At 38.6% G+C, this 13,624-nt stretch overlaps 1 protein-coding gene across 9 annotated transcripts in view; it reads right to left on the minus strand.

Moving 5' to 3' along the window:
* The window catches only part of nbeaa (neurobeachin a), a 908,137-nt gene that overhangs the window by 84,835 nt on the left and 809,678 nt on the right, over positions 1 to 13,624 (minus strand). For all 9 annotated transcript variants that reach the window (XM_072262897.1, XM_072262901.1, XM_072262905.1 and 6 more), the window contains one exon: positions 2,788 to 2,940. In XM_072262897.1, coding sequence (XP_072118998.1) covers positions 2,788 to 2,940 — 153 coding nt within the window. The remainder of the gene's footprint in view (positions 1 to 2,787; positions 2,941 to 13,624) is intronic.

Consider the following 13,624-nt stretch of genomic DNA (forward strand, 5'->3'; position numbering starts at 1 on the left):
CTAATATCTCTTACAGCTGCTTCAACAGCAATCTGAATATCAGATTAACATCTCCTCTGATAGTCAGCCTCTCCAGAAGGTAACCTTGCCTTAAAAGTTCAGTTGACAGCACTTTTGCTGTTGAGTTAGGAGGTTAAGGCTGATCGCTTATCCTATCACACGATTTCTGTCCTAATCCTATATCCCACAATTCCCTTAATATCAAAAAGGTTCTAATGATCTCTTGCTTGAACATGCCAGTAATTGAGCTTCCACAGTCCTTGTGCATACAGAATTCCACACATTCACACCATACAGGTGAAGAAATGTCTTCTCATCTAACTCCTGATTGGCTGACCTCTTATTTTGAAACCTTGATCCCTGATTTTAATTTCCTAGCCAGAGGAAACATCAGAACTACATCTGCCTTTTCAAGACCCTCAAGCATTCTGTCTGGTTCAATGAGATCATTCTCATTTCACAAGAGAGTCTAGGCTCACGCTGTTTAATTTCTCCCCATTCTGCTCTATTTCTCATTTTCTTATGAACTTACCTCCAGCAAGTTTCCCACTGCATTGGAGGTCATCTACAGGACAAAAGACAAACCATTCAAACTACTATGTTTTCATTCCAAAACCAAGGCAAACCCAATTTCCGTCATTGAACAGTGGTATTCAATCAACATTTGCAAGTGTACATATTCAACGACTGAATTCCCCATCATGGTCAATTCATGCACTGTATGATAGAATGGGCCATACACTAAACGCTTGCAATATAAAAATTCCCTCTATGAACTTGCCTCTGGTATACTACTCTGACAATAAAGGTTCATAAATAGACCCTAGAAACTCTTCCACTATTTCTTAGGAGTCACCCCTGCACCAAAGCAGACATTAAATATGAAATTCACCATCACCTTCAATCCATCACCACAGCCTTTGACTGCCTGAGGAAAATAGTGCATAAAGATCAACACCTCCAACTGTTTACAAGCTGATAGCCTAGCGATCATCAGAGACCCATGCCTTTCTCTACAGTTTATGATCTCAACTGTTCACAGTAGACACTTGGAAAGAGAGTAATCTAATACCAATGTTGTCTTCACAAAGTCAATCATATCCACTGGTAGGATAAAAAGAAACATCAGCATCTTCTTCCAGGCCAAAATCTCCTACATTAATAACCTAGTTACTCTGATGGGCTGGGATTGTCATTGTTTTGCATCACAGCTGACTCCTTTACTCTATTCTGATACAGAAAGAGATTACCAGTTGAATAGCAAAAAAAAAAAATAATGTCCTCAAAGGCTCCTTGTAAAACATGGGCTCCTGGGAATCATTGGTCCATGACCATTCAAATAGAAAAGAAAAACTTTGTGAGATAGCATTGAGATTCCTGAATGCATTTGTCAGGAGCACAAAGAAGCATAACGTAAAAGGCAGAAAGTGGGCACCACCTCCCAAACTACCTATCAATCTGCCTCATAAAGTACCACTTGTTTCACATCAGAGAGAGGCTAGAATACCACAGCACTTCAGATCCCATAGTGGTACCAAGGTAGCCTCAACCCTAATAACTGGCTAAGAAGAGTATTATACCAATTTTCTTTAATGATATTAGTTGTGCATTTCCTACATTGCATTAGCTTTTACACTTTTGAAGTTTCTCAATGTGTGTAAAGGGTTTTGGAATATGGGTAAGATGATATATGCCATATTAATGCTATTTTTGCAATAAATTATGTTCTGTTTGCTGTGTAATAAAATTATCCTAATCTTGGTACTTCTGTAAAATACAAGCATATTAGTATATCATTAATTATGCAATTTACTCAGAATGCAGGGTGTTATAGTCTGTTGGAACCTTGGCACTTACGCATTAGAATTTTAGAATAAAACTTGTTCTGTGATGGAGGGATAGTAATTTGATCTGTAAGCCAAGGGTAGACAGTGAACAAACACAAGAGCTACCCTACAGGAAAAATTTATGGAGAGTGACAGCTGAAACATAATAGACTACAATCACTCATCTTCTAATAACCAACATTTTCAAGGGGTTGGAACATGCATCTCCCTCGCCTTGGTAACAGTGAAGACACCAAACCTGGGCACTATATACTTCTTAATTGGAAGTCTTTAGTGGAGACTGCTGTATTGTAATAAATAACAGAAAAATATTTTTAACTGCTTAATAACTACTTCATCTAGTTTGACAGTTCGAAGCACAGGTCAAATGTACTTTGACCTCACATTGGATGCAGCTGACCTAGCATCAAATCATGCAAAGAGGTTTATTATTTTGCGATAGGCACTGATGTAATTCAGATAGGAATCTGGTGTGTGACTAGAACTCTTTGATCAAAATCAAAAGAAACAGCATGTTGTTCAAAAATACAATCAGTATATTAAATAAATAGTTAAATACTGTATCGCAAAGTTATTATTTTTAATGATAAGTTAGAATGAATGTGACTTGAAGAATAAACTCAAAAATCTCAGATTTCGTTTTCTGTAGCCAACTACAATGCATGGGTTGAATTTGTACTATTGAGCCTGCTAGGACTAAATGGCTGAGTAGTACAGCAGATGCACATCTGTGCAAGGCTTTTTAAAAGTGGTAAATTATGATTGATGAGCCCAACAATCAAGTAACATTATCAGGGATACTCGCTGCTTCAGTCCTTTGGTGACATCATCAGGGTCAGACAAAAATTATGTTAGCATTGAACACTTAGTTCTAATAAGGTTACATGAATAAAGCTCTGGGAAATATCTACAGCCCAGTGCAGGCAGATTTCTCTCTTACCATTCTGTTAATACGAACAAAATCCTCTGGCTTCTTTGCCCATAGTGGAAGCTCAACATCAGAAACAACTGTTCCATCCTCTCGGATGCCAAGATTGTAATTATTACTGTTCACAAACATTTCAGGTAAATAGTAGAATTCTGGAATTAGTTCCTGGTTAAGAAAGAGACAAAAGAGAAATTGTTGAATAACAGATTTCACAATTTCTTTATGAGCATAAACCATTTCAATTATCACAATTATGTTTAGATACAACTGATCAGATCATTAGGAAAACCAGACCATATTGAATAATATGTTAACAAACATACAGACCAAAAGAAATTGCCCAATCTGATGAACTGATTTGTGCAATAAAATGTATTACAAGTGTCTAGCATTAAGAGATGTTCTATCAGTTGATTCTATATATATATAGACTAGTCTCTTATAGACTGGTACACTTTTTTGACAATATCTACTCAATCATTCTTAGCATCTTTTTCTCACTTCTCCTCTAATATTACCCTCCTTGAATACTGCAGCTTGTGTTGACTCCTTCAATAGTAATGCCATGAGAAATTGATTAATATACTGTGCTATTCACAGTAATGATAATTAAATCTGGGTATGATTTCAGCACACTGGTGGAAACACAGGGCATCGGAGTTCTTAAGAGTTCAATTTTGGCATCCTCTGTTAGAAAGTCTGTACCTTCTTCCTGTGTGCACATGGGTTTCCCCTGGGTGGTTTCCTCCCACCTAGTAGGTTAATTGTTCCCTGTAAATTGTCCTGTGATTAAGCCAAGATTAAATAGGTGGGTTGCTGGATGGCGTAACTCGTTGGGCTGGAAGGGCCTGACCTGCACTGTGTTTCCAAATAAATAAATTAAAAATACCAACGTTTGACATGTAAGCAGGCCTCCTGTTCTAAAGTGAACCTCTTATTATGGATATCCTCTCTGTGCAGAAAACTCATCACATGCCATGAGGCATATATTCTCAAAATCTAAAAGGAGATTAAATTTAATTGTTAATTAGCAATATATTTTTACATTAAAATGTTAAAAGGAAACTTGAAATTAGCATTTTGCAATACAAGTTTTATGAATCAAAAGTTGTTATAAAAGTTCCCATACAATTACCAAAGAAATATTCACCACAAAGCTATTTCATAATTTAAGTTTCTACTTCTAGCAGCACAGAAAACACACAATGCAATTCTTGAACTTATGAGCATTCAAAATACCATGAATTTAAAATAAAACATTCACTGTTCATAATCTACAAGACAATTGATATCAAATTTTCTGGCAAAATTACTTCAAAATAAATGAGTTAGCATTGACTTTTGCCCATCAAATGTAAAGTTAACATTACCAGTATCATTGGTAGAGTATATAATAATTGTTGTAATGTTCAGGTATATCACTTTACAGACGATAATGTGTACCACATTGTGCAGATCATGAAATGAAGATAACAAGATATAACAAGAAGATAAAACAAAGAAGAGAATTAGAGAAAGGCCCCATGTAGATGCATAAGCCAACAACCTCATTGATGACAGAGTCCAGACCATGAGTGCAAAATAATCCGTAATTATCTTTATGCTGATGTGTTGAACAGATAATTCCTTTTGATCCCGCTATCACAGGTGACAGCCATTATGATTCACTTCATATATCAAGAAATTACTAAATGCACTGAATATAAGGGAAGCTATAAACTAATAAATAACAACCAACATTCACATAAGAACATAAGAAATAGGAGCAGGAACAGGTCATCTGAGTCCACAGGCCCATTCTTCCACTCAACAAGATTATGCCTGAACTTTCACCTCAACACCATTTGCCATCCTATTTTCCTAACCCTCAAGCAAACTATTCATCTGTTTTCACAGCTCTGCAGGGGAGACAAATCCAAAGATATACCACCCTTTGGGTGAAGAACTGTTTCTTCATCTCAATTCCAAATGGTCCATCCTTATTTTGAGCTGCAACACTTAGTTCTAGATTCTTTAGACATGGGAAATATCCTCCCATGGGCCTGTTAAAATATGAATGATATTACACAAGTTCTAAGAATGAACAATTCTTAAGAGTTATTATCAAATCAGTTTCTCTTGATAGGCAATAGCCATCACACGAGCATCAACATCGTGAGGGGGAGAGAACGATGTGAGGTGGGTGGGTGTGGATGCATAACTATTAACCAGAAATTTAACTGAAATGTGTCTCTCAACTCTTCAAACTCCTAATATTTTTCTATGATTTACAAGATGCAGAAAAAACTGCAGGCTTAATCTGCCATTCAATCTTCGCTGATTTATCTTCCCTCTTGAGCCCATTCTCTTTCCTTTTCCCCATAATCTTTGGCACCCTTGCTAATAAAGAACAGATCAATTTCTGCTTTAAACATATCCAGTGACTCGGCCTCCTCAGCTGTCTGTGACAATGAGATTCACTAATTTCTGGCTAAAGAAATTTCTCCTCATCTCTGTTCTAAAGAATGTCCTATTCCGATGCTATGCCCTCTGGTCCTAGACTCTCCTATTATTGGTAACATCCTCTCCAAATCCACTCTTGGTAGGCCTTTCAATATATGGTAGGTTTCAATGAGATTCTACCCTCCCCCTCATTCTTCCAAACTCCTGTGAGTATAGGCAGAGCCATGAAATGCTCATCATACATTAACCCCATCATTCCTAGGATCATTCTTGTAAACCTCTTTTTGGACCCTCTCCAACGCCAGCAAATGCTTTTTTAGATATGGGGCCCAAAACATCTCTCAATACTTCAAATGTGGTCTCTTTCAGAACCCTGTGTGTAGTCCATCTAGTCCAGGTTATGATCTACCTTCAGTCCATTCAGCTTCCAAAGCATTTTCTCCTCAGTGGTAGTGACTACACTCACTTCTGCCTCCTGACACTTTTGAATTTCTGGTATGTTGCTGGTGCATTCCACCATGAATCCTGACACAAAATACTCTTTCAGTTGAACTGCCATTTCTTTGTCTCTCATTACTACTTCTCCAGTGGCTTTATACAGTGGTCCGACGTTTACTCTTACTTCTCTTTTACTATTTACATATCTGAAAAGTAACTTTTGTTATCCTCTTTTATGTTATTGGCTAGCTTGACTTCATATTTCATCTTTTCTCTCCTTATCACCCATTTTTAGTCAGATTCTGTTGGTTTTTAAAGGCTTCCCAATCCTCTAGCTTCTCACTAATTTTTGCTATATTCTATGCCCCCTCTTTTAGCTCGTTCACAGCGCCCAGATGTGATCTTCCAACCACAAACCTGTGATGACCACATTTTATCTGCCAATTTCTTACTGTGCTACAGAATCATCTATCTTATTGTGTGCATTCTGATACAACAGCTTCAGTCCTGGATTCACTACCCTTCTTCTCAATTTTATCTCCATGTTGCATGAAATTTAAGTTTTATCACTTTCTAAATTATTTGTCTTATTGTTTATTCTGGAGACTTCAGTAACCTCTCCTGCACTCTCCTTCACTTTTTACTTTATCCGTAGTTTTCAAAGCTGTTGAACCCACCCTTGCTATTTAGTTAAAGTCCTATCAACAGCCTCAGTTATGCGATTTGCCAGCATGGTTCAAATGGAGTCTGTCATATCAGAACAGCTCCCTCCTTCTCCAATACTAGTCCCAATGCCCACAAATCCAAAGACGTACCAGTTAACTGGTCATTATAAATTGTCCCACGATGAGGTTAGGGTTACTTTGGGATTATCAGTGATTGCTGGGTGGTATAGTTCAAAGGGCCAGAAGGGCCTATTCCACTCTGTACCTCTAAATAAATAAATAAAATTCAAACCCATTTCTCCCACATCAATCTTTAAGCCACACATTTCCCTGATCTTTTTTGTTCCGCATTTTAACTTAGTTCCTAGCTTCTGAAATTCCCTCAACAGAACGTCTTTCCTTGTTCTTCCTATGTTGTTGGTATCATATGGACCAGAGCAACTGGATCTTTCCCTTCCCACTCCAAACTGCTCCGCAGGTCAGACGAGGTGTCCCAAACCTGGGTACCAGGCAGGCAACACAGTCTCTGGGACTCTTGATCCTTGTGACAGACTATTATGTCTATTCCTCTGATTATGATTATTCCTCTGATCCCCAAAGTAACTGCACTTTTCTTCTTCCACCCCCCCCACCCCTTAAATGGCTCCATGAACCATGGTGCTACGGTTAGATTGCTCATTCTTTCTACAGCCTCAACTCTCATCCTCACAAGGAGCATCAATCTCAGACTTGTTGGGTAAGCTCAAGGGCTGAGGCTCTTCCAGCACTAACTTTTGGATCTCCAAACATGTCTCACTCACAATCACACCCTACTATCCCTGGCCACAAACTGAATTTGAAATAATTAATTTAATGGGACACAACATCTAAGTAATTCTTACGCTCCCTGAAGTATCAGAGCTTAGATTCTAGGCCATCAACTTTGAAACTGATTTCCTTGAGCAAACAACACTTTTGCAGATGTGGTCATCGGGAACCACCGTGGGGCCCACCAGCTTTCACATCATGCAGATGCAACTCATCAACTGATCCTGCATCCCTATTTTATTTAATTTGTTGCAATTTGGCATTTTTGTAGTTAACTAACCTGCACTTCCTTGCCAAAACCTCTCAGGCCAAAGCCTCCAACCACAGACTCTTATACTGGCCCACTCACAGAATGGCCAACCTAAAATGGCCTCCTGAATTTGGCTTCTGCTTCTTCTTGCTGAAGCCTCTTGAGTAAAAGCCACAATTCCCTATTCTATCACAATCCACTCCAACAAAGGCCACTCTGCTTAACCTAACTTCTTTTTATTGGCCCTTGATAAGCAATAACCCAATCAAACGCAAACTCAGCAGAAGGTCTGGACAGATCCCGCTTGCCTTTTAAATCTGGCACTACTCATGACAAGTGGAAGTGGACTTAAAGATGAAACCAATAATACAGACTTCAGCTGGACTGTTCTTGATATGAGCCCCAGCCATCCAGGCTAACTGGCTGAGAGGCATCAGAAGGCACACAGTGGACTGATGAGGTTGAGAATGCTAATATTTGGAAAGAGAACAGTAGCAAATAATTTTTCCTGTTCATGAGGGTTATACTTCACAATCCTACTAACTAGAGAGCTATGTGGCAGGGAAATTCTAGGCTGTTTCTAGAGTAGGTTACATGGTTGGCACAACATTGTGGGCCGATGGGCCTGTAAGGTGTTGTAGATCTCTATGTTTCTATGTTTAACTTCTCCGAAAACAGATCAATTAAATGACATTGTACTCTTAAAGCTATTTTGGTTTCCAGGACTACAGTCTGAACTTGCAAGTTTGAGCTTCCACATAACAACCATATGTTGGGTACCTTCTGCCTGTGTTATGGTGGTAACTGATATCTCAACCATCAGACACTGGTGGATTAAGCCTGCATATCCTAAAACAAAGCCAGCTGCCTTTATTATCAAGGAAAGGATAAGTACTTGGCTCACTGCAAAGACTTGTACAACACAGAGGCTGGACTGGTCTATGCCCTTTGACATTTCACACAGACCTTCAATCAAGCCTGCCATTCTCCAGTGTGCATGGCTGTCAGACTTCATCCATGGGTTGGCCCTGTGAAGATGATATTCACAACCTCATCTATCTGTGAGCTGCAGAAAAGCGCCATAATATGCTGGCTTCAGTCTGCATTATCTTGATGTGAGCAGCAGCTAAATGCATCTAAATGAATTACTAAATTACGTGAGTGGTTAAAAAAGTGATCTTCTTTGGGATGTATCTATCCTGTGCCTTCTGAATTGCTTCCAGAAACTCCAGCCATTGCTGCTCTGATGTCATCCCTGCTGGTGTCCCCTTCCAATCAATTTTGGCCAGCTTTTTTTTGATGCCTCTGTAATTCCCTTTCCTCCACTGTAATATTGCTACATCTGACTTTAGTTTCTCTTTCTCAAATTGCAGGATGAATTCTATCATATTATGATCATTGGCACATAAGACTTCCTTTACCCTAAGCTCTCTAATCAATTCCAGTTCATTGCACAACACCCAACCCAGAATAGCTGATCCCCTAGTGGGCTCAACCACAAACTGCTCTAAAAAGCCATCTTGTAGGCATTCTACAAATTTCCTCTCTTGGGATCCAATGCCACAAATCACACCTCTTGGGATCCAGCACCAACCTGATTTTCCCAATCTACTTGCATATTGAAACCTCCCGTGACTATCGTAACATTGCCCTTTTCACGTGCATTATCTATCTCCTGTTGTAATTTGTAGGCCAGATCTTTGCCACTGTTCAGAGGTTTGTATATAACTCCCATCAGGGTCTTTTTATCCTTGTGGTTTCTTATCCCTACGCACAATGATTCTGCACTTTCCAATCTAATGTAACCTCTTTCTAAGGATTTGATTTAATTTTTAACCAACAGAGCCACACCATCGCCACTGCCTACTTGTCTGTCCTTTCCATACAATGCATTAAGCTTCCAGCCACAATCTTCTTTCAGCAACAATTCAGTGATGCTCACATCATCATACATGCCAACACAAAATAATCTGCAGATGCTGGGGTCAAAGCAACACTCACAACACGCTGGAGGAACTCAGCAGGTCGAGCAGCACCCGTGGAAAAGATCAGGCGACGTTTTGGGCCAGTCCTGACGAAGGGTTCCGGCCCGAAACGTCGACTGATCTTTTCCACTTTTTCCATAATGCTGAGTGAAGCAACCAGTGCACTGGAGATAACTCACATTCTCTTCTTTGGCACCATGAAATGGAAACATTTAATTTATCTTACAGCAGAAGAATTCTGGGTTTAGTGTTTCTTCTGAAAGGTGGAACCTTTGATAGCACAGCACTACTTCAGCAATGCAATGGATTTCCAGCAAGATTTTCAAGATTCAAGTTTATTTATTAAGTATATATTGAAACATACAGTGAAATGCATCATTTGTGTTAACAACCATAGTTCTCAAGTATCTGCTGGAGGTAGCTGCACAATGCTTGGTAGAATGACATGGAACACAACAAAACAACAACAATAAAACAAGCCCCACACCTCTCTCTCACCCATGCACATTTACTGTACACACCTCTAGCCCCAAAAGAGGCCGTCTTCTTTGGTGTTCTATGGTTCAGATTCGTACTTGGATTTGGACTCAGACACTAAGAAATTGCAGAGGTTCGCAGACCCAGGATTCTGGCCAAAAGGTCTCAAATTTCAGATTTCTGATTCAACCCCTGGGCTTTGATCTTTAGCATTGACCCAAGTATCCACCGACCACTAAACACCAGGTCCTAAACTACGAACCTGCCAATGAAGGACCCTAAACACTTGGCCTCGAACTCTGATCTCAATGTTTTGTGAACCCAGGAGTTCTTCCTGCCTACATAGAACTCAGATTCCGGAACCCACGACAACTTACTGACCCCAGGTGGGGGGTGCCGGGGGGACACCAGCGTTCATCCATGCTGGTCTTCTGGTCCAATATCTGACTGGACATTCTGGCCTGGCCCACCGATGTCCCATGTCAATGTTCTAGGTCTTCAAACAGGGTGCCGAGGTTTAAGACTCCAGCCTGTCCTCTATTTTCACATTTCCCCTGTCCCTAAACTCTAATGTGACCTGTAACACCCCTCTCTGTCCCCTAAACTATCCCCATAAACCCAAAATATACTGAAAAAAACACTAAAGCTGAGCCATGACCTCAACAGAGGTCACAGATCTGCACCATCTTGAACAGATTTCATCTTCAAGTCTCAGAACTCTACAGCAAGGGTGCATGTAACTGGAGCATAGCTGATAGCTTCAGGGTGCTAAAAGCCACTTTGATGCACATAGAAAAGTTGTAAAACTAGAAATTAGAGTTTACTTATTAACTGCAGCAACACAGAGAACTAAAACTTACAACAGTAATATGCTTTTTAACAAATCACATCATAATCCATTAATAAACCATTTTGTTTAAGCTCTCTTATTTGTCATAATTTAATTTGCTTGACTTTTTACCATCTTCAGAAAAGTGCAGTAATCACCACTAAAATGATCATCCTGATTTCAATTAAACACATCTAAAATATAAACATACTGCAGTTTTCCTTTACTAATATGCTAACAAGATCCAGCTTTAAAAAAATACAGCCTGAAGCCTCCAATTTCACAAATCCTAGCAACAGATTAAATTCACCAGATTACATCGTTACAAGCATTAAGGCACTGAAATGTGTAACATGATCAAAATGGATGACACTCTTCTTGAAATCTGATTCTAAGTCGGCTTTTCTCAGGGCACGGGGGTACAAAAATGTAAAAAAAAAATCACTACAGTCACTAAAGTAACCAATTAAATTTGATACTTCAGTCCTCTAATGTGCCAGGAATATGATGTAAGAAAGGCTTTCTTAATTATTAGAAACAAAATAGCTTCCTCTAGCTTTCCTACAAAGGATCTATTTATCACAATGAAAATATAGTTAGTTTAAATTAATCACATAAACTCTCTTTATTACCATTTAATGCACATTTTTCCTTCATATAACATTAGGTGATATTCAATAACATGTGAAATAAGTCAAAGCTCCAGGTGAGGTATACATTATGAATATTCTACTAACATAAGATTTTGTCAAACTCGGTTTAAGAACAGGGATGGTCAGGGAAAGAAAAAGGACATATAACTAAATTAAACAAATTAAATTTATGAGAAGTGTCAACAAAGAATATTTAGCTACACAAGTGACTTTAACTAATATTTAATATTACATTCTACTATTACCATAACACGTTATTATGGCTGTACAATGAAACAAAATCCTAAACATATGTTTCCACTTCTCTAATTTACTGCAAACTTTTAAAAATGCCATATTTTTCTAGCTTCTCTTCCCTTGCAACCCATTAACTCTGGAAAATACCATTATGGACTGGTAAATCATTCAGAAACCCTCTCCATCAACTGTGTTAATTCCACAGATTTAATGGCATTTTGTGAAACTGGCGAAGCCAACAGAGGCTTTGACAACATAGCAATTACCTTGAAAAGCTTTTTTTAAACTATAAAAGAAATGATGCCTGCATTGTGTTCCCTTGCTAGTTATTACATTTTAAAAAAATCAGTATGAAGCCAACTGGTCCAGCTAAGGTCTTTTCTGGGTGAATTGTTTCCTGAAAGGTCATCTTACTAACAGCCACTCTTTTCCCAGCTTGCACTCATTACCACAGAAGGAGACCGGGATTAATAAAGAAAGACTGTAAAACATAGACTCTTGCCCAATTTTGGGATCTGGAAGATCGAATTTCAAATAATTCTTTTGATCAGATTCCAGAATTACCTGTAATTTCAATCAATATAATCATAAAAACATGTACACATATGTACACTAAAATATTTATACACAATTGTTATTTTCACAATCCATCTGAAATGCACAAACAGGACAAACACATAAAGAAACATATTTAAGATGGATGCAGTGATTTACAACATCACTGGACACAGGCAGCAAATGACAAGAAAAAGGCTTAAGGAACAAGCTGCATTTAAAATAAACTTGTCATAAATGGTTAATTAACTGCCTGAGGCAAGTTACCATTGGACTGAACTACAACAATATGACACATTGAGGACAAATGCCATTCCAGCTGTGTTTTGTTGCAATGGGAAAAAAATACTAAATCAACACCAGCAGGACCATAATAATTTTATACCTTTCTTGTATGTAGTTCATATTTTAATGACGTTTATATGGTGGCAGATTTTCCACTTAAAAGCTGTCAAATCTGCTCTGGCTTTAAAGTACTCAACTGTGGAAGCCTGGCACTCCAAAACACAGACTTAAATGGAGTCTTCTGCTTCAGCTAAGTGGCAGCCCCTCTGCTACATGGGTGGGCTTCTCATTGAGTCCATTGGGGTGTACAGAGTTCCTTGGTTCCCAACATACAGACTGGGAAGTTTGCCTGCTAAAACTGTATTTCTTAAACTGCATTTGCAGCAATTATGAAATGGCAAGTAAAATGTTTGATTAGGTTCAGATAATTTGCAGTTAAATGCATTTAATTGCTTTCAAGCACATGGAATGATGTTCAGTACTTCCATTACTTACAGTTTAAACTAATTATTGAATGTTTGTCAATCTCAAAGACATTCACTAATATTCAATGCCAGTTTTCACAATTACAGAACTTGGGATAATCATCACCAACCATCAAAGCCCGGTGCAATGTTGGACCTTAGCCTCCCCATGCAAGCCTGTGCCATGGAGCTCTCTGAAATAAGTAGCATAATTCAAGCGTAGCTGACTGGTAGCACACCAGTCAGTAGAAGATCAGATTCATTTGTGGTGACTTTGTTTTTACCTCTGCTTTTAGTCAGGCTATACTAAAACTGTGGTATCCATAGCTAAGTAACTCTATTCAAAAGAAACAAGTTTCAGCATGGGAATATTACCACCCACATGTTGTCCTTCAAGGCACACATCACCCTAAACTGAAAATATATTGTTGCTCCTTGTGCCATTGAGAGGCCAAATTACGTTGGGTCCAACTAAGCTCCCCAGCAGATGATATTTCCAAGGTGAGATATCAAAGCCTACTGAAGAAGTGAAGCTAATCTACACTGGCTTTGTACTTAAATAGAATCAGTAAAGACAATGTCTCTGGACTTCAAATTCTACTTTCCTGTTTTAGCAGCAAATCAGTCTGTTTAAGTCTATGACCACTGTATATACTGTAAGTTACAGTATAAAGGAAACAATAACACACTAAAGGATATTGGCAGATTGCATTTTCTTAGAACATACAGAATGTAAAAGGCATTTTAAGAGGCATTTAGACA

The sequence above is a fragment of the Mobula birostris genome, chromosome 7, assembly GCF_030028105.1.
Source record: "Mobula birostris isolate sMobBir1 chromosome 7, sMobBir1.hap1, whole genome shotgun sequence".
Lineage (NCBI taxonomy): Eukaryota > Metazoa > Chordata > Chondrichthyes > Myliobatiformes > Myliobatidae > Mobula > Mobula birostris.